At 52.9% G+C, this 23,298-nt stretch overlaps 1 protein-coding gene across 1 annotated transcript in view; it reads left to right on the forward strand.

Moving 5' to 3' along the window:
* LOC144944692 (unconventional myosin-XV-like) overlaps window positions 1–23,298 on the forward strand; it is an 87,697-nt gene that overhangs the window by 43,787 nt on the left and 20,612 nt on the right. Inside the window, exons 28-44 of the mRNA XM_078873052.1 lie at window positions 2,924–2,996; window positions 4,332–4,571; window positions 5,293–5,426; window positions 6,326–6,414; window positions 7,691–7,781; window positions 9,063–9,179; window positions 9,577–10,159; window positions 11,109–11,112; window positions 11,461–11,571; window positions 12,819–12,851; window positions 15,861–15,987; window positions 16,703–16,889; window positions 17,442–17,742; window positions 18,801–18,843; window positions 20,341–20,460; window positions 21,545–21,681; window positions 22,655–22,714. Of these exons, the coding sequence (XP_078729178.1) occupies window positions 2,924–2,996; window positions 4,332–4,571; window positions 5,293–5,426; window positions 6,326–6,414; window positions 7,691–7,781; window positions 9,063–9,179; window positions 9,577–10,159; window positions 11,109–11,112; window positions 11,461–11,571; window positions 12,819–12,851; window positions 15,861–15,987; window positions 16,703–16,889; window positions 17,442–17,742; window positions 18,801–18,843; window positions 20,341–20,460; window positions 21,545–21,681; window positions 22,655–22,714 (2,450 nt within the window). The remainder of the gene's footprint in view (window positions 1–2,923; window positions 2,997–4,331; window positions 4,572–5,292; window positions 5,427–6,325; window positions 6,415–7,690; window positions 7,782–9,062; window positions 9,180–9,576; window positions 10,160–11,108; window positions 11,113–11,460; window positions 11,572–12,818; window positions 12,852–15,860; window positions 15,988–16,702; window positions 16,890–17,441; window positions 17,743–18,800; window positions 18,844–20,340; window positions 20,461–21,544; window positions 21,682–22,654; window positions 22,715–23,298) is intronic.

Consider the following 23,298-nt stretch of genomic DNA (forward strand, 5'->3'; position numbering starts at 1 on the left):
GATTGTTGAGCCAAAAGCCGCTGCTGCTGCGACAATGAAGCAGAGTTCGCGTGGTTGATGGTTTATGCTCCTTAACGAGATCAGAGGAGGGAGCAGAAACCATCACGCAAACTCCGGGCGCTTGTGTTGGCTCGCGAACACAAGCGTCGCCCATAACCGAGTGGGAGAAAAACGGCCGAGTAACTTGACAGATGCAGTGACCGTATTTGTTCAATGGTTATCCAAAAGCTGGCGTGTGTGGCGGCTTGCTCTTTTTCGCGAGAAGGTTGTTGAATCTTATTGTCGAGTTGCAGCTTCCATCCCACGCCCACTCAGAGGTCGTCAGCCTATCGCGGATTGTGCCACCGTGTGGCTCGCCGATGTTGTTTTCCGTGTGCGTGTCACGTGTCGTTCGGCACGGTGCCCGATGTTTTCGCATCACGTGCTGGGATCAGTAGCAGCAGCAGCAGAAGCCGTCCACTTTAGTTCGTCTAGGGGAGAATACGATCTGCTCCATTCATTCTCCTAAGGAGCTGCCAGCACGTGGAGCGAAACGTCGGACAACGTGCAGTACAACCCCCCCCCAGAAGACGCGTCGAAAAGTTGTTGCAACAGGACCAGCGAAAACCAACTCAGTAGATGAAGGTGTTTGTCGAACTGATATTTGTTTGCTACCAAAGCAAAACAGCTGTGAGGTGGCCAGGAGATGGCTGTACAGCATTGGATTCTTGAATCCATGTGTGCAAAGCTTTGAGTGTTACTTCATGGTATGCACGGACAATCATGACCGAGTGACTGATGGACATTTTTACAATGTCCGATAATGGTTAGAAAGCTGAAATTTGGCAAAAAAAATACATTTCAGTCTACGATCATAGCTAAATAAACCCCAAAAGTATTGTTTGTGTCCGAAGAAGATACTGCTGACAGTATCCGTGTCCTGTGTGTGTGACCGTGGCGGTGTTAAACTACAGTCGCACACACAATGTCACATTGCAGCCTGAAATGTTCATTGGTTTCATTTATAGGGCAGCTTCAACCTAAAATTTTACGCTGCTTTAAATCTCATGCTAACCGTTGCCGTGTGGATCAGAGGTCACACTTTCGGGAATCTCAAGAGGTAGCTCTTCGATATCCACTTCCGCGAGCCATCCTCTGAGAATGCACGCGGCTGCTCTGCTCTGCTCTGTATTCTGCAATGGATCCTTCACGTCTGTGACCTGATGCCAATAGCACACGTGTAACAGAAATAATTGAAGACTAAAAACTAAAATACACTTGCAGCAAAAAATAATGTCACTTCCAGTGTTCACACACACACACACGCACGCGCGCGCACCTATAAAGTTAGAGTTTACAAACGGGAATGCGCGTTTATGAATAGTGTACAGTACAAGCTTATATATTAACAAGCATCTGATAGGGCACTGTTGGTAGAGGTAATAATTGGGTGCAAAGGTTGGCAATACTTGCGCTATAAAAAGAGCTAACTTTAGCGCCGTAGTATACTCAGGGCGTGGAGCATTCTTGATGCGATGTTAGTCACAGCGTCATTGTCGTCACCACCGTCAGTTGCTTCATATCAACCATTTAGACCCACTTCCTCGCCCACTGGGCTCCATTCCAGTGAAGAATTCAGAATTGTTGATCCACACGACAATTTGGAAATATTTTGGGTCCTGAAAAATGAACCACGTATTCACTCATAAAGTTCATCGTCGCTCCGGGCAACTGTCGCTAACTTCATCGGCCACGCCACTCGAGACAACCACCACCGTAATCATTATTCTGTACAACCATCATCACCATTTCATGATCATCATTATCACAGTGGACAACCACCACCATCATTATCACTCCATTATCCACGATTCCACATTCACATGCCAGGGGCGAGTTTAACCATAGGACAACCACTATTGAAGTCTCCACAAAGCGGCGCTAATTTGATCAATCCCAGTGGGGGGATCATGGGCTGAGACAACCCCCAGCCAGGATTTAAACTTTAGCGACCTTCCGACTGCTGAGCAACCTGACCCGGAACGTACACACGGCAAGCAGCCCACCCAGCGGTGCATTGCAGTGGCTCAAACCTACATCGTGGATGTGAGATCAAGACGCAGGCCTGCTATGTGCCCACTCACTCCGATGCTGGCGGAAAGGCCCCTACGAGAGGGAGCTCTCTCGAGAGAGAGCTCCTCTCTCGAGGGTATAATGCCAGATTCCAAGAACACAGGATGAGATGTTATTGGCACAGTCCATTTGCATTTGTTTTGATTGCCATGGTTCGTAAGACGAAGGATCCATTCGGAACTCTTTCACAGCGCTTTCTTGGCGAAATCTGGCTTCGAGAGGTTGCAAGTGTGCAATCTGTGCTTGAATGTAACGTAAGAATATATTCCAGCCATCCTCAATCAATTCACCGATGGACGTAGGCCTAACCCAACACCGTGTCGGTCAAGATTGTTTAACAACCATACTTCACTATATTGGTCAGTGCGGGCTGGTGAAAGGGGTGAGGTGGGGCTGAAAATCGGTTTTGATATCAATTGCTGCCCGGTGTCAGCCGCGGCCAGGAATTAAACCCGGGTCGCCGGGATCACGGCGGTGTGTGCGGGGAGCGGTAGCACAACGCTTTGTGCGCTGCGCTTCGAATCCGGCAACCCGAATGCAATTCCCGCTCACGGCCAACACCGTCAGTGACGATTTTCTGAACCGGTCCTGGGCCTCCCCTCGGTTGACTAGCCCTCAAATGAGCACTCGGTGCGGTGTGTTAACATCGCCACTGGGGAGACAAAGGCGGACGAGCGTGATGCTGGCCATCCACCCCCTCGTGTGCCGTGCCGGCCTTCATAGGTGCTCGCTAACGGCACTTTCCCCAACAGTTGGTTAAGGCTATAGGGGGGATCTTTGTCTTTGTTTGATCTTTGTCGTCTTTGTTCAGGAAACGTGGCATCCGTGGGGCTGGACTCGTGGACCACGGGGGAGAAGCTGGGGGAGCAGGTCCTCCGCCAGAGGTCGGTGGATCGAGAAGGCCCCGTGCCGTCAAGCTTTCATCGCGAGAGTCTGAACGATGATTTTAGTGTGTATTGTACAGTCTTTTGCATCGAATTAGGTAGGATCTCTTGCCTCACGGAGAGACGGGGATCATTGCCTGTGAACGTGTGGAAATTCACCAGCGTTGATTGGTTCAAGCGAGTCTGACACTTCTGATAAAACGACATAAAATGCGCACGTCCTGCGTGGCATGTAACGTTTAGTCGAATTTATAAACATGGAATATTGATTGCACGAGAGCTACTTTTGTAGTTCCTGCTGAGCTACCGCTCATCTGACATTATTCACTGATTAGAATTAGGTAAGTTCCAAACTTTATTGGGACTTCCAAGAGCCTCCTCTGGGCAGAGAGGGAGACTGTTGGAGACTCGAGGTGATCAACGTTGGGATGCTGCTGCTGCTGCTACTGCTGCTGCTGCTGCAACGGTTATCACACTGGACTTGCAATGCAGAGGTCACCGGTTCATTCGCCTGGCACGGCAGGTTTCTTAAACCCCCCCCTCCATCACCCAGAAGTACAAATGGGAATGCCACAGTTAGTCAACTGGCAGGCCGCATGTGGTAGGGTAAAGTGTGGGTACTCACTTTTTTTAGTCCAAGATGTCTAACCGCGGTGGACAAGTAGGCCAAAGTGTGTTCTCCAGAGGGTGGCCGTGTAGAGCTCCCTCCAGTGGAGGCCCTTCTGCCAGCGGTGGCGTGAACGAGCAATTGCAGGGCTGCCCCTTTACCTCCACATCTGCTGTCGTTGTTTGCCGGGTGAATCGGCGTAGAAGTGCAGTCAACGTCACGACGTCAGTCGGAGGTGTGATAATAATAATTTCACTTTATACAGCAGCGTCATTCATGCCCAACAGCGTCCCGCAACGCTGTACATTAATCAAATGCAAGGACCAATTCCCATGTAAGCGGTTGGCTATGCACGCTGCGAAAGAAGCCCCAACGCACACACACACGCACGTACATACCAAGCAAGTGAAACTCCTACTACAACCAAGTAAAATCGAGAGATTAATAAACAAATTAATAACGGCACCAAAACAAACAGCGCAAACAATACAAAAGTAGAATTGCCGCCACAGGCAAGAAGTGATTGAACGAACGAGCGCTTCTCGGTGATAAATCAACCCCAATCGGTCTCAGGTTTGTTCACCAAATCATGAGCGCTATTCGGTCATCATTTTGTCGTTTTATTTTTGCACCTGTGAATGCCCATAACCTTGGACGTGAAGCGCGCCAAATGAAATCAATGTCCTCCAACCCCCTCCTTCCTCCCGGACGGTCGCGGGGGTCGACAGGGGCGTCTCGGAAGGCTGCCACGGCTGGACAATAGCGATGCACGACGCGGGCGCCGGCCCCTGCGAGCTCGCGGGTCACGACTACGTCCTGGACCTGCTGGGCGACGTGGAGCTGCCGCAGACTTTCCGCAAGCCGCCCTCCTACTTCCTCCACTCCGCCAGCGGATCCGGCCTTGGCTCCGGATCGCCCACACCGCACGGCGGGGGCGGTGGCGGCGCCTTCGCGGGCGCCGGGAGCTCGCACGTCAGCCCGCAGCCTCCGCCACCTCCGCCTCCTCCCCCTCCGCTCCCCCACCAGCTGAGCAGCAGCAGCAGCAGCCCGTGGGTGCCCGACCGTCGCGCGTGACACTCGTTGACAATTTAACGTGTAGGAGACTTTCGCGACCACTATCATCCATGACATAAGGTTTTTTCGGGGTTAGACCGCGTTAATATCAATGTGTCGTTAAGCCCGCCGCCACCCGACAGCCAACTTGTAAGGGTTGTCACGTAAACAGAACGTGCCAATTCGTTACTAGTACAGCACCCCGGTGTGTTGGAGAGCAAATCCACAAGATTGTGCTCAGATGGTAAATGTTGTGGATTCCCTCTCCAACACACCTGTGTGCTGTACGAGTGACGAATTGGCACGTTCTGTTTACGCGACAAACCTTACTAATTGGCCATGTCGGGTGGTGGCGGGTTTAACGACACATTTATATTTACGCGATCTACCCCAAAAAAACCTGTATTATGGACTTGTTGACAACAACGACGACGATGACGACGACTGACCTTATGTCGCAGGGAGATTTACACGATGCCTTATTGCAAGACGCTTTGCAACCATGATACATTTGTGCATAAGATGACAGTGGTTGAAGTAAAGAATGGGGTAAGTAAAATCAAATCCGGGACATCGTTGGCATGCCATGACATCATCGACATCCCCATGACGTCGTTGTCGCCGCGTCGTTGGCAGGATGACGACGGGAGGAGGCAGCTACGTGGAGTTCATCCCACCGCCCCCAGGATCGTTTGCTCCCTCGCTGCCCCCTCGCTCCAACTACCCACCCGCGATGAGTGGCTTCGACCAGCGGGGATACCAACCACCAGGTGACCCCGTGACTGCTCAACAGCCCCCTCCACCATTTGCATTGCCGCGAGATTTGCAGCGCAAGGTCCACAACAATCGCATCGTGGGACCTTTATTGCTGGTATCAAAATATAAGAATAGGTGTTACCCTTTCTGGCGATTAAACAGTTGGGTTAAGATGTTCAAATGCCAAAAACGAATCGTGTCTGTGTAGTGAGTTCAACTGAGTTGCAGACGTACTCTTTGGAGGCAACACATTTATTAACACCAACACTCGGGTTAACAGAATAAGAACCTATGGTGGTGACCACTAGGCTAACTACGCTAATTATAATTAACTAGCTTCAACGGACCGGACCACAGCTTGGGTCCGGGTCCACGTGTTGGTGTAGAACGTAGAACGTAGATTCTTCAAGATGAACAACAGCAGCCGGTCCCTCTCGGTGACCCGGCTTCTATCCTCTGTGGCGTGGCTAGCTCCGCCCTTAGCCACGCCCACCTTCTAGAATCCTCGAGCAGGATCTCGACCCTGACACGTGACCACCCCTAGCCCCCACCTGGGGGCCCTGTGTAGACTTTACCGGTCACGTGTCCTTCGGGGTCAACCAGAGTGTCATGGCCGTTAGTAACCCCATTCCCGTGGCCGGCACTCTCACACCCTGTCCTGTAGGGGTCGGCACTGCACGCAGAGCGTGGTGCCATCCAGCACTGCCAGTCAGTACACCCCGAGCCCCTCTAGGGCCGGTACTGCATCCACATACACGTGGTGCCCGTGATGTCAATACACCGCATGCCGTGCCTCTCTAGGGCCGACATTGCACAGTGACATCCACGTGTCTCTGCCGCGCCTCGTGTCACTGGAGGCTTCACCAAGACGTCTCCTCCCCGTGTCGTTTTTTTGTTGTTGTCGCCATCGCAGCACCGTTCAACGGTCGGGGCGAGGGGTATTCCGAGCACGAAATCAACCATTATGTGGACACGCTCTTCGACCCGCTCATGAGCCACGGGGTAAGGCCATCTGTAACCCTTTCCCCGGTCCGAGACGTCTGCAAGTTGCAGGATGGAGGGGGGATTGTGCCGCTCGCCGCCGAATCTCATTTTATTTAGGGCAGCGCAGCGCCGCTGTTTTTAAAGACACTGTTACTCACCGCAGAGAACAGTAGCCGCACGGGCGCTACGATAGCTGGCGTGCCAAACTGTGCCACGCGCCCTCCCGCGTGGCCTCGCGGGAGCCTCGCTACCGATGAAGTTATTTTGTTTAAGTTTTTCTTCCGTTTTCCGTTCCGATCACGTACACGTACATCATCGAGAAACGGAATCGGAATGGGGAGGAGGCCAACACGCGTGCACAGCTGACGATTCAAGCACCAAATGCTGTATCGGCGCCGAGGCTCCCACAAATGGTCGCCGTTGATCTGACTCGACTTGGCACGACGGGCGCTCGATGGCAATGAACGCGCTCCCGTTATCGCGGTCGCCGTGCAATCCTCACACGTGGGGCGGCCCTTATCAGCGTCAGGTCACGTGCCGATAGGCCCCACACACCATCGCGGTGGATGTGGCGCAATGGATGTGTTTGCTCTGTGCACTCCGAGTACCCTAGCTACATTCGTCAAACAGAGCTCGCTAACGAATCTGTGACACAGACAGGAGAGAGACCTTTTGCCTGGAACGTAGTTTTTTGTGCACACCCATTGAAAGCTTTGCCGCGGCTTTCAATGGCGCAGAGCTTGCTTGATAAGGGATCGATGGATGCTGGTAGATTTAGACTGCTGTACAAACGTTTATACAACGGTTTATTACGCTTGAAGTGGCCTTCAGAAATGTTATTCTTTCAGACGATTAATGATGCGACGTGAACATACGGAGGTGGTGGGGCGGCCGGGTGCCTTGGACGTCAAAGCGCTGGGAGAGCCAGTATCGCAGAGACACTGGGCTCGAATCCTGGTATCAGCCACTGGTGATCAAACTGGATCCTATCATATCGTGAGATGATAGCCTCAGCCATGGTGACAAATAGCTGCGCAAATATCATCTCATTATGTTTACCATGGCGCTTGCCGTGGATTAAAAAACACTTCAGTTTGAGTGATATGGAACAAACATCGTTGCTAGCCAATAACTGATCAAACCTTGTTCCATTGGAGCACACTGATCTTTGCGTTCTTTGAGCTTTGCCTGATTGACCGATGGTCACTTTACACGATGGCTTTACCGACTCATCGATCAAAGTCTTTTTCCTGCTGGGGGAGAGGCGTACTGAAGCTCGCGCGGTTACTCGCAGGAGACCCCGGGCCACCTGTCCAACCGACTCAAGGGAGGTGGCGGCATGTGGAACGGCAACCAGGTCAACCAAAACCAGATGCCCAACGCCAGTGAGTGAAGCCCCATCGCACGCATCCCTGTGGGGTCACGGCAGTGGGTAACTGACACCGCCCACTCGCCCCGTCGCACTCGCTGTGTGCGGATGGTCACGTTGATTGTGTGACTTAGTGAGTGGGTGAATGAGTGTCGTGTCCGTCACACCCACTGTGTGTGTGGAGTCACGTGAGTGAATGACACTTCCCACACACCCACTGTGTGTTTGGGATCACATGAGTGAGTGAATGACACTTCCCACACACCCACTGTGTGTGTGGGGTCACGAGAGTGGGTGAGTGAGCGAGCGACACCCATTTCCCACACACCACGTGTGTGTGTTGGACCAAGTCTGCGAGGTGAGTTGCACCCCATCACATGGCACTGTGTGTGTGCGTGGATTCACTTGAGTGAGTGAGTGAGTTGGTGAGTGAGTGACCACCCCCATCACCGCCGCAGTGTCGGTAGCTGGTGACGACGGGGACCGTTATGAGAATGTCACCGGTGATGAATGTTTCAGTCAGAGATGTGATGACGGAGGGGTGAAAGAGTACATTTTAAGCAGCGAGAGTAACGCGACAGTCTCCGTAATCACAGGCGTTACAAATCGTGTAAATGTGCACAAATTTAATGCAGTTTTTACCACGTACGTGCCGATCTAAATGTTTGCCTTACAAGTGCACCGTGCTAAAATAAACCCACCGACCTGAGTTCGATTCCCAGCCACGGCTGGGATTATTGGCGACGAATATCAGAACCGTTTCTGGAGTCCAGCCCTGTCGCTCTTTACCAACCCATATTGACCAGCGTGGTGAGGAATGGTCAACTGGACCCCACGTGACTGACGGAGCATGAGAAGACCTTCATCTAGCAGTGGTGTCCTGACGAAGGGCTGTAAATTATTGTTATTTTTAAAATCATATATGCTGCATTTATTTACTTCATTGCATCCCTGTAGCCACTCGAGGCAATATCACGTGCGCGTGGACGTTGAACTTCTTTCGCCACGTACATAGCCAACCGTGCGAATCGGAGATGCGGGGGAAGGACAACCATTCATCACAACGGGGAACAACAACAAAAAACTAAAATTTAATTTTAATCTTGATTTGAAGCTTTTAATTGCAGACCCCTGAATTGCGACAATTCATCGAATCGTGCGTGGATGGTTCGACCCGTTGTGGTGAAGGTGCTGACGGAGTTAACGCTTCAAGAGGAAGGAAGGAATGACATTAGGAGCAGGCGCATGTGTCTGCGTGTTGATGCCCGTGCTGATGATGCCTGTTGTCTCTGAACAGTGGGGATGCCCATGATGCCGATGATGCCCAACATGGTTCAAGGCATGCAACCCATGGCTCCCATGGGTGGCATGGGTGGCATGGCACCCATGGGCATGCAAGTCAACGCAATGCCAGGTGCGTTCTGGCTCTTGCACAAGAGACCATTTTCGTCGCTCCTTCTCCTTCGGATGCCTACCCTGTTGTTAATCTCGGCTCTCGGCCATCGTCCCTGCTGGCCATGACGTGGCCTGCCCCAGCACCACTTACTTATCCTAAAAATCAATGTGATGTTTCTAATTTGTGTCTATTCTCTAATCTCTGTGTCTCTTTTCCTGTCAGTCAGTGTCATCCAAGGACCGCATCTCTCACCGCTTCTTTGTGCACTTTCCGCGTCATTTCCGTTCCCTTTCCTTTGCTCAACGTCCACGATTTGCGATCCCCACGTCAGAGCGGGTAATACGCGCTCGTTAATCGATGTAATGATTTGAACGACGACAACAGCCAAAAATAAGCTGTGATTTAAGAAATTAAGCGCACGTCTCACTGCCCTTCGACACCGCGACCTTCTACACCACGACCTTCGACACCACGACCTTCTACACCACGACCTTCTACACCACGACCTTCGACACCACGACCTTCGACACCACGACCTTCGACACCACGACCTTCGACACCACGACCTTCGACACCACGACCTTCTACACCACGACCTTCGACACCACGACCTTCGACACCACGACCTTCTACACCACGACCTTCTACACCACGACCTTCGACACCACGACCTTCGACACCACGACCTTCGACACCACGACCTTCGACACCACGACCTTCTACACCACGACCTTCGACACCACGACCTTCTACACCACGACCTTCGACACCACGACCTTCGACACCACGACCTTCTACACCACGACCTTCTACACCACGACCTTCGACACCACGACCTTCTACACCACGACCTTCTACACCACGACCTTCGACACCACGACCTTCGACGCCACGACCTTCGACGCCACGACCTTCGACGCCACGACCTTCGACGCCACGACCTTCGACACCACGACCTTCGACACCACGACCTTCGACACCACGACCTATAACGCTCCGTGAGAGCCACGCCGATGTTTTGTTCTCGTCTCCAGGAGTGATGGACCCCATGATGGCACAACAGGCCCTCATCAACCAGCAAGCCATGATGCTGGTGAGCTCAGCGTCACTCGGCACACTCCCCGACTCGATCAGCACGGTTGGCTACGTACGCTGCGAAAGAAGTTCGACGTACCGTGCATACTCTCCAGCAGCAGCGGCGTCGCTCTGTATGGGTCATCGGGTATCTAGCTGGCAAACATCCTGGTTCAGCCGGGAGAGTCCCCCGGTATCAACAAGGCTGTCCCGGTGCTTGGAATCACGTGCGAAATTTGGGATTTTTCTCTCCGGTTCAACATTTTTGTGACCTCGTGCTCAACTGACAACCCAGCAAAGGGCGGGGCTACTCGAGTAGTGGGCGGGGCTGGGAGAGGGGGGGTGGGTGGAGCCTATTAGCAGTAGGCGGGGCCAAGGTCAGGCGGAGGGGAGTGACTGAGTGAGTGGGGGTGTGGGGAGCGGTGGTGTAGCGGTTAGCGCACTGCGCTACTAAGGGGCCGTCCATAAATGACGTCACGCACCTGGGGGGGGGGGTCAGACATTTGTGACGAGGGTGAGTTTGAGAAATGTGACGTCACATAAAAATGGGCAACTTTAGATAAATATAGAATTGTTATAACAACACTAATTGTTATAACAACACTCCTACAACATCAGAGTGCAGCGCCACATTAAATACACACTACAATGACAATAGTTTAAAGCGATTTGAAGCATGTTTTATTTTCAAAATACAAATATGGTTTTGGGGGGGGGGCAGAGATTTGTGACGTCATATTTGAGGGGGGTCTCACTTTTTGTGACGCCATGTGACGAGGGGGGGGGTCAAAAATTGTCAAAAATCGCGTGACGTCATTTATGGACGGCCCCTAATCCGGTGAAATGTAATCGTTGAATTGGGACGCCCGTCAGAGCAGTGCAGCCAAAGCAATTAACGCGGATTTCTCACCGTTGGTCAATTGACCCGAAGACCCAAGTCATGAATGTTCTGCGATGCAAGGCATTAACATAGCTCCTTCGTGATAGCCTTTGCGCTAGAATAGTGGCACGGGTACCAGATCTACTGACTTACTCGTGTAAGGATTACCGGTAGGGGGTCGCCCGATGCGACCGTACGAAATGGATTTCCCTCATCTGCAAACTCTCTCTGAACTGCACAACACCGCCCACACACCCAGACACGGTCGCGTTCAAACAGCTCCACCATCATAAGGACACTGAAGTTATAATCGGCGTTTCCGGCCACGTTTGTTCCCCGTGCCAGGCCCAGCAGATGACTGCGGCGGCCCTGCAACAACAGCAGCAGCAGCAACAGCAGCAGCAGCAGGCGGCAATGAGGACAGCCCAAGCTTCATCTTCTCACAGCTTCAACAGGGTGTGGAGTACATCTCGGCTTTCTGACGTGACTTTAAACTTTATCAGGTGTAAGGCCCATTGAGCTGGCTAGCTCTTTCTTTTTCGGAATACGCCCTGGCCACAAACGATAGCTCAGCGAGAAGTGGCTTATCAGGTGGAAATGCATAGCAGAAGCCAAATACTCCAAATGCTTGTTGAGTCTAAATGTGGAGGGAAAAACCGGAGGACCCGGAGAAAATTCCACACGACCACGGGGAGAAAGTGCAAACTCCAATTATACAGCAGCAGGTGTCAGGGTCGGGATTGAACTCACGACTTCCTGTGTACCAGGCGAGGTAGTGAACATTTAACCACCGCGGAGATTTTAGGTTGTGCCCGCATGTTGTTCGGCACGGCGGCCGACGTTTCACTCCGTGGGCAGAGTGGCTTCTTGATGGAACTGCATTCGGTTCTTTGTTAACACGTTCCTTCGGAATGGGCAGGTAGGAACTTGGTTGGACAGTGCATTCGTGCACGACATACAAATATGCACGACAGACAGACAACTAATCCCTGGTGGGCAGTGTGGAACCTGTTGTTCCTACCTGTATTATGACTATTATAAGATGACTTACGCAAAAATAATAAGAAATAATAATAAACTCGGCTTTTCTATAATACCACAATTTGCATAAGGCCTCAAAGCGCTTTGCATGAAGCCTATGTTACGGAGAAAGCCTGTAGTAAAAACAGGTGAGTTTTAAGATGCGATTTTAAAAGTGTAACAGACTCAGATTCTGGAATCGCGGAGCCTGGCTGCTGTACTCGTGCATCACGGATCTGCCTTGTAACTTCGCCGGGTAACTGGCTAAACGTAACCACTCGCGTAACAAATAATATAAACTCAACACTCGAACCACCGCTGGTAGCGTCGAGTGTCTGTGCGTGACGGGGCCACGCTCTCTCCGCCGTGTGCCAGAGGTCGCAACGGGTACCCGATACCCGTACCCTACCCGATACCCGGCCGGGTACGGGTAGGGTACGGGTACGGCCGGGTACGGGTATCGAGTACCCGTTTGCGACCCTGGTGCGGCCGGGTACGGGTAGGCCGTGAGTCACCGGTGAGTAACCGTTTGTCACTCATTTCGGGTAGGGTACGGGTACGGGTAGCGTACGGGTACCCATACCCGGCCGGGTACGGGTACCCATTTGCGACCCTGGTGCGGCCGGGTACGGGTAAGGAATCAAAACCCGTTTGCGACCTCTGCCGTGTGCTGCCCCTCGCAGCCTCTGAGGAACACGGGCCTGCGTCAGCAGCAAGTGCCGCTCTACACAGCTCCTCCTCCTCCTGCTCCTGCACCTGCACCTGCTCCACCTCCTCCTGCTCCTCCTGCTGCTGCTTCCGATTCGGATGAGGTTGGACGCACCACCCACCCATGCACGCACGGGACGTGGCTTACAACTGCATTGTTAAGCGCATTCGAAGTAACTGGGCGAGTTTCTTGAATTCCCACAGCCTCCGTTCACGCAGCAATATTAATGGGTGCACCACCATGAGTCAACTGGCTTGTCTCGTGTGGTGGGGCAAAGTGTCGGTACTCCTGCCTCTTCCAAGGCGTCTGGTTACCATGGAAGAGTAGGCAAAATACCCTAGAGATCTCTCTTGCGGCGAAGGGGACGATGTTGCGATAGTAGTAGTTGTTGTAGCTGCTGTTGTAGTTGTAGTTGGGAATGCCGCGGTGGTGAGATGTCTCCCTCGCCTGGTATGCAGGAGGTTGTGGGTTCGATCTCGAGACTGCATTTATATTATTTGGCTGCTATGAATTTCCACATTATGATAATGTCACTTCGTTGAGCTGTCATATGTGGCCAGGTCGCTTCCGAAAACGAGGTACTTAGATCTCGGGGGGCTTTACCTGGTAAAATTAACAAAGTAAATAGTTGGAATAGGTTTTTTACCCTTTAAACTGGTACAAAACTGACACCTTTATACAAGGCATCATGTTTGCAATAACCACAACACAAGCAGTCAAAATGCAAACAAAAAGAAACAACTCTGATAATGATGATATGCACTGTCCTTGAAGTTGCTTGGTCCACACCTGAGACAGCTTTTTTTAGAGCCTAGTCTCCATTGGTGTTGGACCATATCATTATCATCATCAAAGTTGTTTCTTTTTTTTTGCATTTTGACTGCTTGTGTTGTGGTTATTGCAAACATGATCCCTTGTATAAAGGTGTCAGTTTTGTACCAGTTGAAAGGGTAAAAAACCTATTCCTATATTTTGCCATTGTTAAAGGAGGTCTCATAGTGTAAAGTATATAGTTGTTGTCGCATAACAGCAGCATCTCTGCTGTGTGTGTGTCCCGTGCAGTCCCCACCATCGCCCAGACGCCACGTGCCCGACGACTCGCAGAGTGGATCTATGGCCATCGCCAGCAAAATCAACCGCTTCTCCAGGGGTGGTAAGTCCACCGTTGCTCCCGCTGGCTTGGGACACGAATCGACCTCCTTTACAACCTGACGGGATCCATTTCTCTCCCGCCCGACTGCCATCCCTTCTCCCCCCCCCCCCCCGGCCCTGGAACACGCGTCGCGGCAACATCACGGCACCTGCCAGGCGGCGTTATTCCTGTGAGCGTAGTTTGCGAGGGCAATGTTTCTTGTCAGCGAAGTAGCGTTAAAAACAAGACGATAAGCGGGCACATGTCGTCGAGCGTATGACGACGGCGATGGCTCTCCACCACCACCGAAGGCCTCGGCGTGATTATGACGAGGCTGAAATGTCAACCGGTCGGAATGAGCGCGCAGACAGAGATCATCTGGTAACTTGATTGAAAACTGCAGTGCGCTGAGCAAGACCGAAATAGGTAATTGGCTGTACACGCGTGGGGAAACATTTACCGAGCTGAGCGATGAGATCAGGCGTTAGATGGGTTGCCGCACAGAAAGACCGTGAGATACGGCTACGGCTCGCGGAGGCCTTCATCCAGCAGTGGCTACATCACAGCCAATGAGTTACGACGATGCACAGGCGAAATGACACGATGCCCTGCGACGTGATCACTCCTGTACGTGACACGCAGTGACGTCAAGACACCACGTGACGTATGACGTCGCGTGGTGGCCTGCCGGCACACGTTAGCCTTGTGGCACGCGAAGAACCCCGCTTGCTCTACTGTAATGCTCTGAGATGGATTCTGGCCGTCGTGAAGCTGCCCGCAGCCCGACCGCTACTGTCGCCGCCCACCACTACCTCCTCCCCTCCACCCCCTTTTAGAAACCCCCAACCAGAGGTCGCAAACGGGTTTTGATTCCTTACCCGTACCCGGCCGCACCAGAGTCGCAAACGGGTACCCATACCCGTACCAGGCCGGGTAGGGTACGGGTACCCGTACCCGATACCCGGCCGGGTACGGGTATCGGGTAGGGTACGGGTATCGGGTACCCTATTGCGACCTCTGCCCCCAACGCTACCCAAATGGACCCAGCCCCTGTGTCCGGGGGGAAGGCGTGGGGCCGAAACAGAAAGGGGTGGAGCCTAAAGAGGCGGAGCCAAAATAGACTCAAGCAGGAGTTTAAAGTAAAAAGAGGTTGGGTCCTAACAGGAGGAGGAGTGGGGTCGCGAGAGAGATTAAACTTCCCTGTTGATTTAAGGTAAAAGCATGTAATCAAAGATGTGCAGTGGGCAGCGTACCTTTAGTGCAGCAGATGCGGCGACAGGCCAACGAGTTCTATTTGAGTTGGGTAACGCGTGACGCCGTGTGTCTTTGTCTACAGCTTCCATCGCCAAGGCTCCAGCACCTCCATTCAACAAGTCGCCCGTGCAACCACAGAAAAAATCACCCTCTCCTTCCCGCAAGAGCAAAAAGGGGTCCACCGCCAAACCTCCACCTCCTCCACTCGATAAGTCACCCGTTCAATACCGGAAGAGATCACCCTCTCCTTCCCGCAAGAGCAAAAAGGGGTCCACCACCAAACCTCCACCTCCTCCACTCGATAAGTCACCCGTTCAATACCGGAAGAGATCACCCTCTCCTTCTCGCAAGAGCAAAAAGGGGTCCACCACCAAACCTCCACCTCCTCCACTCGATAAGTCACCCGTTCAATACCGGAAGAGATCACCTTCTCCTTCCCTCAAGAGCAAAAAGGGGTCCACTGCCAAGCCTCCACCTCCTCCACTCGACAATTCGCCCACTCAATATCGGAAGCGATCACCCTCTCCTACTCGCAAGAGCAACAAATTGTCCACCGTCAAACCTCCACCTCCTCCACTCAACAAGTCACCCGTTCAATACCGGAGGCGATCACCCTCTCCTACTCGCAAGAGCAACAAAGTGTCCACCGCCAAGCCTCCACCTCCTCCACTCAACAAGTCGCCCGCTAAATACCGGAAGCGATCATCGACTTCCAGCGAGGAGAGTGACGATAAAGAAGAGGATAACTCGGACACAGGTGGCACCATTTTGTGAGATTGCTCTGAAAACGATGTTTAAGCTCCGTTTATTTTAGCACGTGACGCCCTCCGAGCTGCAGAGCTCTTTGTCAGGAGCGACAATTGACAGGCCCAACGACGTGGCTTATCACGTGGACATTCATAGCAGCCGAGTAACCCTCGAGTGGTCTCCCGAAGCGGCGTGCTACACGCGGCTCGTGCGTTGTGCAGGAGGCAAGATGTAGAAAAAAAAATTAATTCTGTTAACTCAATCCGCTGCTGGATGAAGGCCTCCCCAATGCCGCGTCGGTCATGGGGGTCGTTCGATAGTACTTCGTCACTCTGGTGGTGCGTGTTGCGAAAGAGACATTCAGCGAGCGTGGTCTCTGAACCTGGTTGAAAGAAAGTTGATAACTGCACGTTCATTTTGGCCACCTTTAATTCGTCCACTTTTATTCAGACAAAATCGCCCGGAATGCCCCCCCCCGGTGCCATCAGATTTCGGAATCTAAGCAGAGTTGAGCACGGATGATGCTTGGGTGGGGAACCGCCACGTGGAATAGGTTGCCGTAGGCTACTGCGGGGCGCAGCAAATTCCATCGTTGTACTGTTCTTATACGCTCTCACACCATCTACGCATCGTGCCTGACCACCGTGTGGAGAGGCCCTCATTACATGGGCCGTGCGCGTGTGCGGTGAGCAAACGAACGAACGTCGTGCGTGTGCCGCGTGCAGACTGCGAGCAGGAAGACGTTCCCGACTCCAAATCTTGGCGCAGGGATAAAAGCCGCAGCCCCGAGAGGCCTCAAGTGGTCGTTGCGTCGAGCAGAAGCGCGCCGGAGCCCACCAAAAACATCAAGCACATCATCCGCATGTACAACAATAAGCCGCCTCCCAAGCCGGAGGAGATCATCCCGAAGATGTACGGCAGAGTATCTCTCGCGGGAACACCCCCACGGGCCGCTGGGCGCTTTGGCGGTTTTGGCCGCCGCCTGTCCACCACCCATAGGGCATTCGTCATCATTTACTGTCATCGATTTCGCTCTCACCAGATTCACGCGTCGCAGATTTGTGCCCACTGCTTCCTCTCATCTATTTTATTCACCATTGCATTCACACACCCGTCGTAGCGTCGGGATTTCTTTGTAAAGCGCACTATATAAATCCCATTAAGATAAGGTTTTTCGCGGTTTCGTTGCACGGCAACGCGTTTTGGGGGTTTGTAACCGCTTTGTACCACTCGGCGCGACGTCCCGACATTTCCCTCCGCGTGCCGGCATTCCTCTTCGGCTGATTTCACAAACAAAAAACGTCGTGCGTGTCGAGTTTTCCCGAGCCAGCCCAAGACCATTATTCTGGAGTTCACTCGTCCCCAGCTATATTTCAGTATCCTTTCTTTCAGAGACGGTGAAATACACAAGTTGCACTCCATAGCAGCCGCTCATGCGGGCTCGTGCACTCCGTCTCTTTCCAGGAACGTGCGATCCGAACCCAAGTTCGTGAAAAGATCGGACCCACGCTCGGAGGCCCTGACGATCCTCAGCGAGAAGACAAAGCAGTGGTCAAAGCAGGGCACCGCCAGTGGCAGCACCAGCCCAGCCACGTCCTCCGGGCACGACTCGCCTTCCCCCACCACCGCCACGGCAGCCAAGGCCGCGGAGAACGTGCCGCCCCCTCCGCCCATGCCGCCGTCACCGGCTGCAGCCGGCATCACCACCGCCAGCGCGCCGTCCAATCCTCCGCCGCCTCCTCCTCCTCCGCCTCCGGCGCCTCAGGTAGGAGCGGCCGCTGCAAGCCCAGCAGCGTGAGCTTCATTAGAAAGGTTGGGGCAAACACGTGACGTACGGCAGGCTCCTCCCACCCTCAACCAGTATATATATACACAAGGACTGTTTTCTTGGAATTTTTCTCACTTGATGCAGCTGTCGTGGCTGTGACGGTTCCACCTGAAGACGGAAGCTTGTGTTGCCTCCGACACGTCGTGATTTTAATTTTATTTTTATTTTACTTTTATTAATTAAAATTTTTTATCTACGTGACTTTACCGAAAAAACCTAAGAATATGAATAGGCTTAGGTGTGCCATCCATCGGGAGTGTAGCAGGTGCTGCGACCCTACGGTGCAACACCAATCAATGTCAAGCGGACTTGAGACGTGTTGAACACTGAACAGAATGAATAACGAATGGCACGATCTGTCGTGCGTTTCGCTGTCGGTCTCAATAAAGGCCGGCCAGAGGTTCCTGGAGTCCCGAGGCAGAACGCCATGTGGGGCTCCCTTCATATTGTTACGATCTCGCCTCGGTGGTGAGATGTTAACTTCCTCTCCTGGTATACAGGAGGTCGCGATGCCTGTATATTTGGAGTTTGCGTGTCTTTCTCCCCGTGGTGGTGTGGATTTTTCTCAGTTTTTCCCTCCACACTTAGAATCAACGAGCGTTTAAAGCATTTGGCTGCCGCTATACATTTCCACATGACAAGCCACTTTGTTAAGCTATCAAATGTGGCCGGGTTGCTTCGGAAAAAGAGCTACATAGCTCAGTGGGCCTTACCTGGTAAAATAAAGAAAAGTAGTTTAATAGTTGAAACATAGTTTAGTCGTTCTACGACGACAAAAACACAGGGCCCGGTGTGAAGCCCTCGTTTGTGTGAGGCCTGACAAAGATAAAGATCCCCCTTGATCCCATAGCCTTAACAGACTGTTGGGGCAAGTGCAGTTCGTGAGCAGCACCTACGAATGCCGGCACGGCGCACGAGTGCGTGGCTGGCATCGCGGCGTCACGCCCGCGGGGCCGCCGCGCACACTCAACGAGCGCGTTGTCCGTCCCCCGCAGGCGAACATGAACACCTTGGGAAGGAAGCACAAGGTCAGCGCAAGTAAGGACCCTTGCACGCGGCGCCTCGGGGTGCTTCGTTTAGCTGCACAGTGAGCGCAACGGCCTCGCGCGGAGCGGGTCATGGGCCCTGGTGCGAGGAAGGAAATGATGATGATGATGAAATTTAAAACGTGCCACATTTTGCCGAGAAGTCACCGACGAAGTGGCGCGGAGCCAAGCTCGAGTCTGCTCGAAAGCCTGTTGGGCCTTTAGATGTTTGGTTTACAGGAGGATTTCTCCACAAATCTGGCTGTCGCCTGATGAAGCTGGTTGTAATTACTGGTGAAACGTCGTGCTCACTGTGCAAATGTTGTGGCTTGGCTCTCCAACACACCGGTTAGTGCTGTTAGCGAGGCCACTGAGCGACATGCCCGGGCAGGTGCTCTTCTGATTGCCGCCATAGGATTCAATCAAGTTTTTAGCCAGTTGTCACCAGCAATCCAATGCGGGCGATGCATTAGCTGTGGTGGAAACTCGAGATCGACCATGGAGTTGGCCACGGCAAAGCATTTTGTGCTTGCCGTGGAGCAGCGGCTTGACATTGGGTAGTAAAATCATTGCCACGAATAATTCCACTGCGTGTTATGGCACCGTTCTGCTTTGTGGTTGCCACGTTGAAGCACTGGCCAGGTGGCTTGGTTGTACAGCGAGCGAGTGAGCGAGCGGCCCCTCGCAATTGGAAGGTTGCGAGTTCAAACCCCGGTTGTCAGGGATTGACTCGGTCAATCGCCCCGTCTGGCATTAATAAAACGAGCACCGTCCTGCGAGGAAGTCACCTGGCGAGATGTTAACTACCTTGCCTGGTATACCGGAGGTCGTGGGTTCGATCCGGGTCCTCCGATTTTCCCTCCACATTTTGGAATCAACGTGCGTTTAGAGTATTTTGCTGCTCTAAATCTCCACGTGACAAACCACCTCGCTGAGCTATCATTTGTGGCCAGGTCGTTTCTGAAAAAGAGCTACGTGTGATAATTGTTTTTTTTACCCTTTTATCTGGCAACAAAACTGACACCTTTTTTACAAGGAGTCATGTTTGCATTGACCACAATATCTGCGGTTGAAATGCAAACAAAATCGCAACTCTGATAATGTATGCACTGTTTTTTGTTTGCATTCCGACCGCAGGTATTGTGGTCAATGCAAAAATGACTGCTTGTAAAAAAAGGTGTCAGTTTTGTTGCCAGATATAAGGGTAAAAAAACAATTATCATATTTTGCTACTGGCAAAGGAGGTTCCAATGGTGAAGTGCTACGTAGCTAAGTATGGGCCTTAGCTGGTAAAAAAAAAAGTGTTTATTTAAATTTTTAGACTCGCCCCCACCACAGCACCGCTAGCTTCGGGGGCTCTTAAAACACGAGCTGGGGCACCACCGAGTGGGGACATCGCTCCGGCTTGCCGTCACGGCAGACGGCACGGCGCAGGCGGGGTGGGGTGGGGGGGTGTCGTGAGACCGCGGCGCGTAGAGGGGCATCGCGTTCCGTGTCCGTGCTCCGCCAGCGCTCACCCAGGCGATGGTTCGCGTGGCGGCCGCCCTGGGAGCCACCGCCTCGCCCGGAGCCGCCAGCGTCGAAGCGCCGAAGCCACCCGCCGAGCCCCGGTTCGACGTCATGGACGGAGGTGAGCTTGCGCGTCTCTCTCACCGCGTCTCTCTCTCGCCGTGTCTCTCTCACCATCTCCCTCTCACCGTGTCTCAATCTAGTCGTGTCCCTCCCGCCGTGTCTCTCTCTAGTCATGTCTCTCTCACCATCTCCCTCTCACCGTGTCTCAATCTAGTCGTGTCCCTCCCGCCGTGTCTCTCTCTAGTCATGTCTCTCTCACCATCTCCCTCTCACCGTGTCTCAATCTAGTCGTGTCCTCCCTCTCACCGTGTCTCTCTCTCACCATCTCCCTCTCACCGTGTCTCTCTCTCTCGCCGTGTCTCTCCCACCGTGTCTCTCTCTCGCCATCTCTCTCCCACCGTGTCTCTCTCTCGCCATCTCTCTCCCACCGTGTCTCTCTCTCGCCATCTCTCTCCCACCGTGTCTCTCTCTCGCCATCTCTCTCCCACCGTGTCTCTCTCGCCATCTCTCTCCCACCGTGTCTCTCTCTCGCCGTGTCTCTCCCACCGTGTCTCTCTCTCGCCATCTCTCTCCCACCGTGTCTCTCTCTCGCCATCTCTCTCCCACCGTGTCTCTCTCTCGCCATCTCTCTCCCACCGTGTCTCTCTCTCGCCATCTCTCTCCCACCGTGTCTCTCTCTCGCCATCTCTCTCCCACCGTGTCTCTCTCTCGCCATCTCTCTCCCACCGTGTCTCTCTCTCGCCATCTCTCTCCCACCGTGTCTCTCTCTCGCCATCTCTCTCCCACCGTGTCTCTCTCTCGCCATCTCTCTCCCACCGTGTCTCTCTCTCGCCATCTCTCTCCCACCGTGTCTCTCTCTCGCCATCTCTCTCCCACCGTGTCTCTCTCTCGCCATCTCTCTCCCACCGTGTCTCTCTCTCGCCATCTCTCTCCCACCGTGTCTCTCTCTTGCCATCTCCCTCTCACTATGTCTCAATCTAGTCGTGTCCCACCCTCTCACCGTGTCTTTGTGTTCCACGCTCATTTTGTCCCTCTCTCAAGTGTCTCTTGTCATGTCCCTCTCACCGCGTCCCTCTCACCACGTCTCTCTCTCACCACGTCCCTCTCTCTTCATTCCCCACCATCGTCGCTGTCCCGCCCAGTGAGGCCGGCGGAGCCGCGCGGGGGCGGCCCGAGTCTGGCCGAAGACGAGCGAATCCACACGGAGCTGCATCCATGGTATAACGAAGACTTCTACAGCTACACGGACGTGCGCTGGAAGCTCTTCCTGCGCAAAGAGGCATGGCTCGCTCTGTTCCCACACCGGCTCGCTCCGTCCTCGCTTGCTCCCGGTGGATCTGCTGGTCCAATGTTTCCCCCCCCCCCCCCCACCTTTCAACTCCCAATAACGTGACAGAGGAGATACCGACGTGAAGTAGAGATGTGGCGAGAGTGGACAAGATAGAGGTGTGATGACAGGAGAGACATACGCATGGGACGGACGCGTAGCGAAATGAAAGAAATTATTTGGTGATGCTGCTGCAGCTGCTGCGTTGGCAGTGGGGCACAAGCACAATTAACAGCGACAACAAACTCAACACGTTCGTCAATAAATGCTCTCTGGTCTTCAAAGGACAAAAATATATTTGAAAAAGGTGATGTTTTAGGCAATGGGCCTTGTGCTGTATGTGCTGTGTAGAATGGCCATAGCCCCTCCCGGCTGTTCTTCATTTACTTTTGCGTTTTGTCATGTTGGTGACCCATGTCACTCTGACAAATGGAGCCTCAGCCCTGGTGCTCCTGAGTTCCCCCCTGGTCACACAAATAAAACGTGAACTTTGATACATGCCAACATTTCTTGCAGCGGTGGCGATGGGTGGCGGCTTTTGGCTCAGCCATCGAACAAAATACGGTCACCGCATCATCGCGCGGCGCTTTCAGATATGCGCTGCTTCCGAGGCCGTCTGGAATGCTCTACCTTCTGATATTAGGAAGCCACTGGAGCTATATGCACTTTTAAATAATCTAGATTGAACACTCATTTCTTGAGAACTGCTTTTTGCGTTTAGTTTGTTGGCCTTCCCTCGCACCTCCGATTTGCAAGGTTGGCTACGTACGGTGCAAAAGAAGTTCAACATGCAGTACATACACAGAGACCCACAGACCCATAGAAACCCACAGATTATCACGGTTGGCTACGTACGGTGTGAAAGAAGTTCAACGCACATTCTTTGGTGACAAGAGACTTTGCCCCCCCCCTTACCTCCCCACAGATTTTCTACCCCCAGGACAGCCTCAACAACCCAGCCGTGCTGAACCTGCTGGTACAGCAGGTACCGTGATGAGCCCCCCCCCCCGCCACTTTCCACTGCTCGCACGACGGCGATGATGACGACGCGGATCAGGGTCACGGTTCTCGTTTGTGAAACGTGGTGGTCTGGGTGGCTTGGGGGTCAGAGCACTGAGCTGCCACCGAGTGGCTTTTCCAGGGAATAGGTCACGGGGTCAATGCTTCGACGTGCTCACACGAATCTGAATTGTAAACGCGTGGGTTTTCGATTATTTGGCCGGTATAAAAATGTCCACACGATAAGCCACTTGGTTGAGCTATCGTACGTGGCCAGGTTGCTTCTGAAACAGAGCTTTTAGCGCAGGGGGGGGCTTGACCTGGTAAATAAAATAGTTTGTATATTTTTTTAAACATTGAATGCCACCGTCGCCATCCCAGCATGGATGAAACCGTGGCGATTTATGAGAGCACATTTTCCCTGCAGGTTGCATCAACGATTCTTCGCCATGATGCCATCTCGCTCTATTAATCTCCCGTTATTCAGAAATGTGGACTAATTAATTATTGGTTGACGTTTTTACCCGCGTGTTTAAAGTGTAGGGAATGCATGCCCGATATCCCAGAAAG

This window comes from Lampetra fluviatilis, chromosome 35 (assembly GCF_964198595.1).
Source record: "Lampetra fluviatilis chromosome 35, kcLamFluv1.1, whole genome shotgun sequence".
NCBI classification, from domain to species: domain Eukaryota; kingdom Metazoa; phylum Chordata; class Hyperoartia; order Petromyzontiformes; family Petromyzontidae; genus Lampetra; species Lampetra fluviatilis.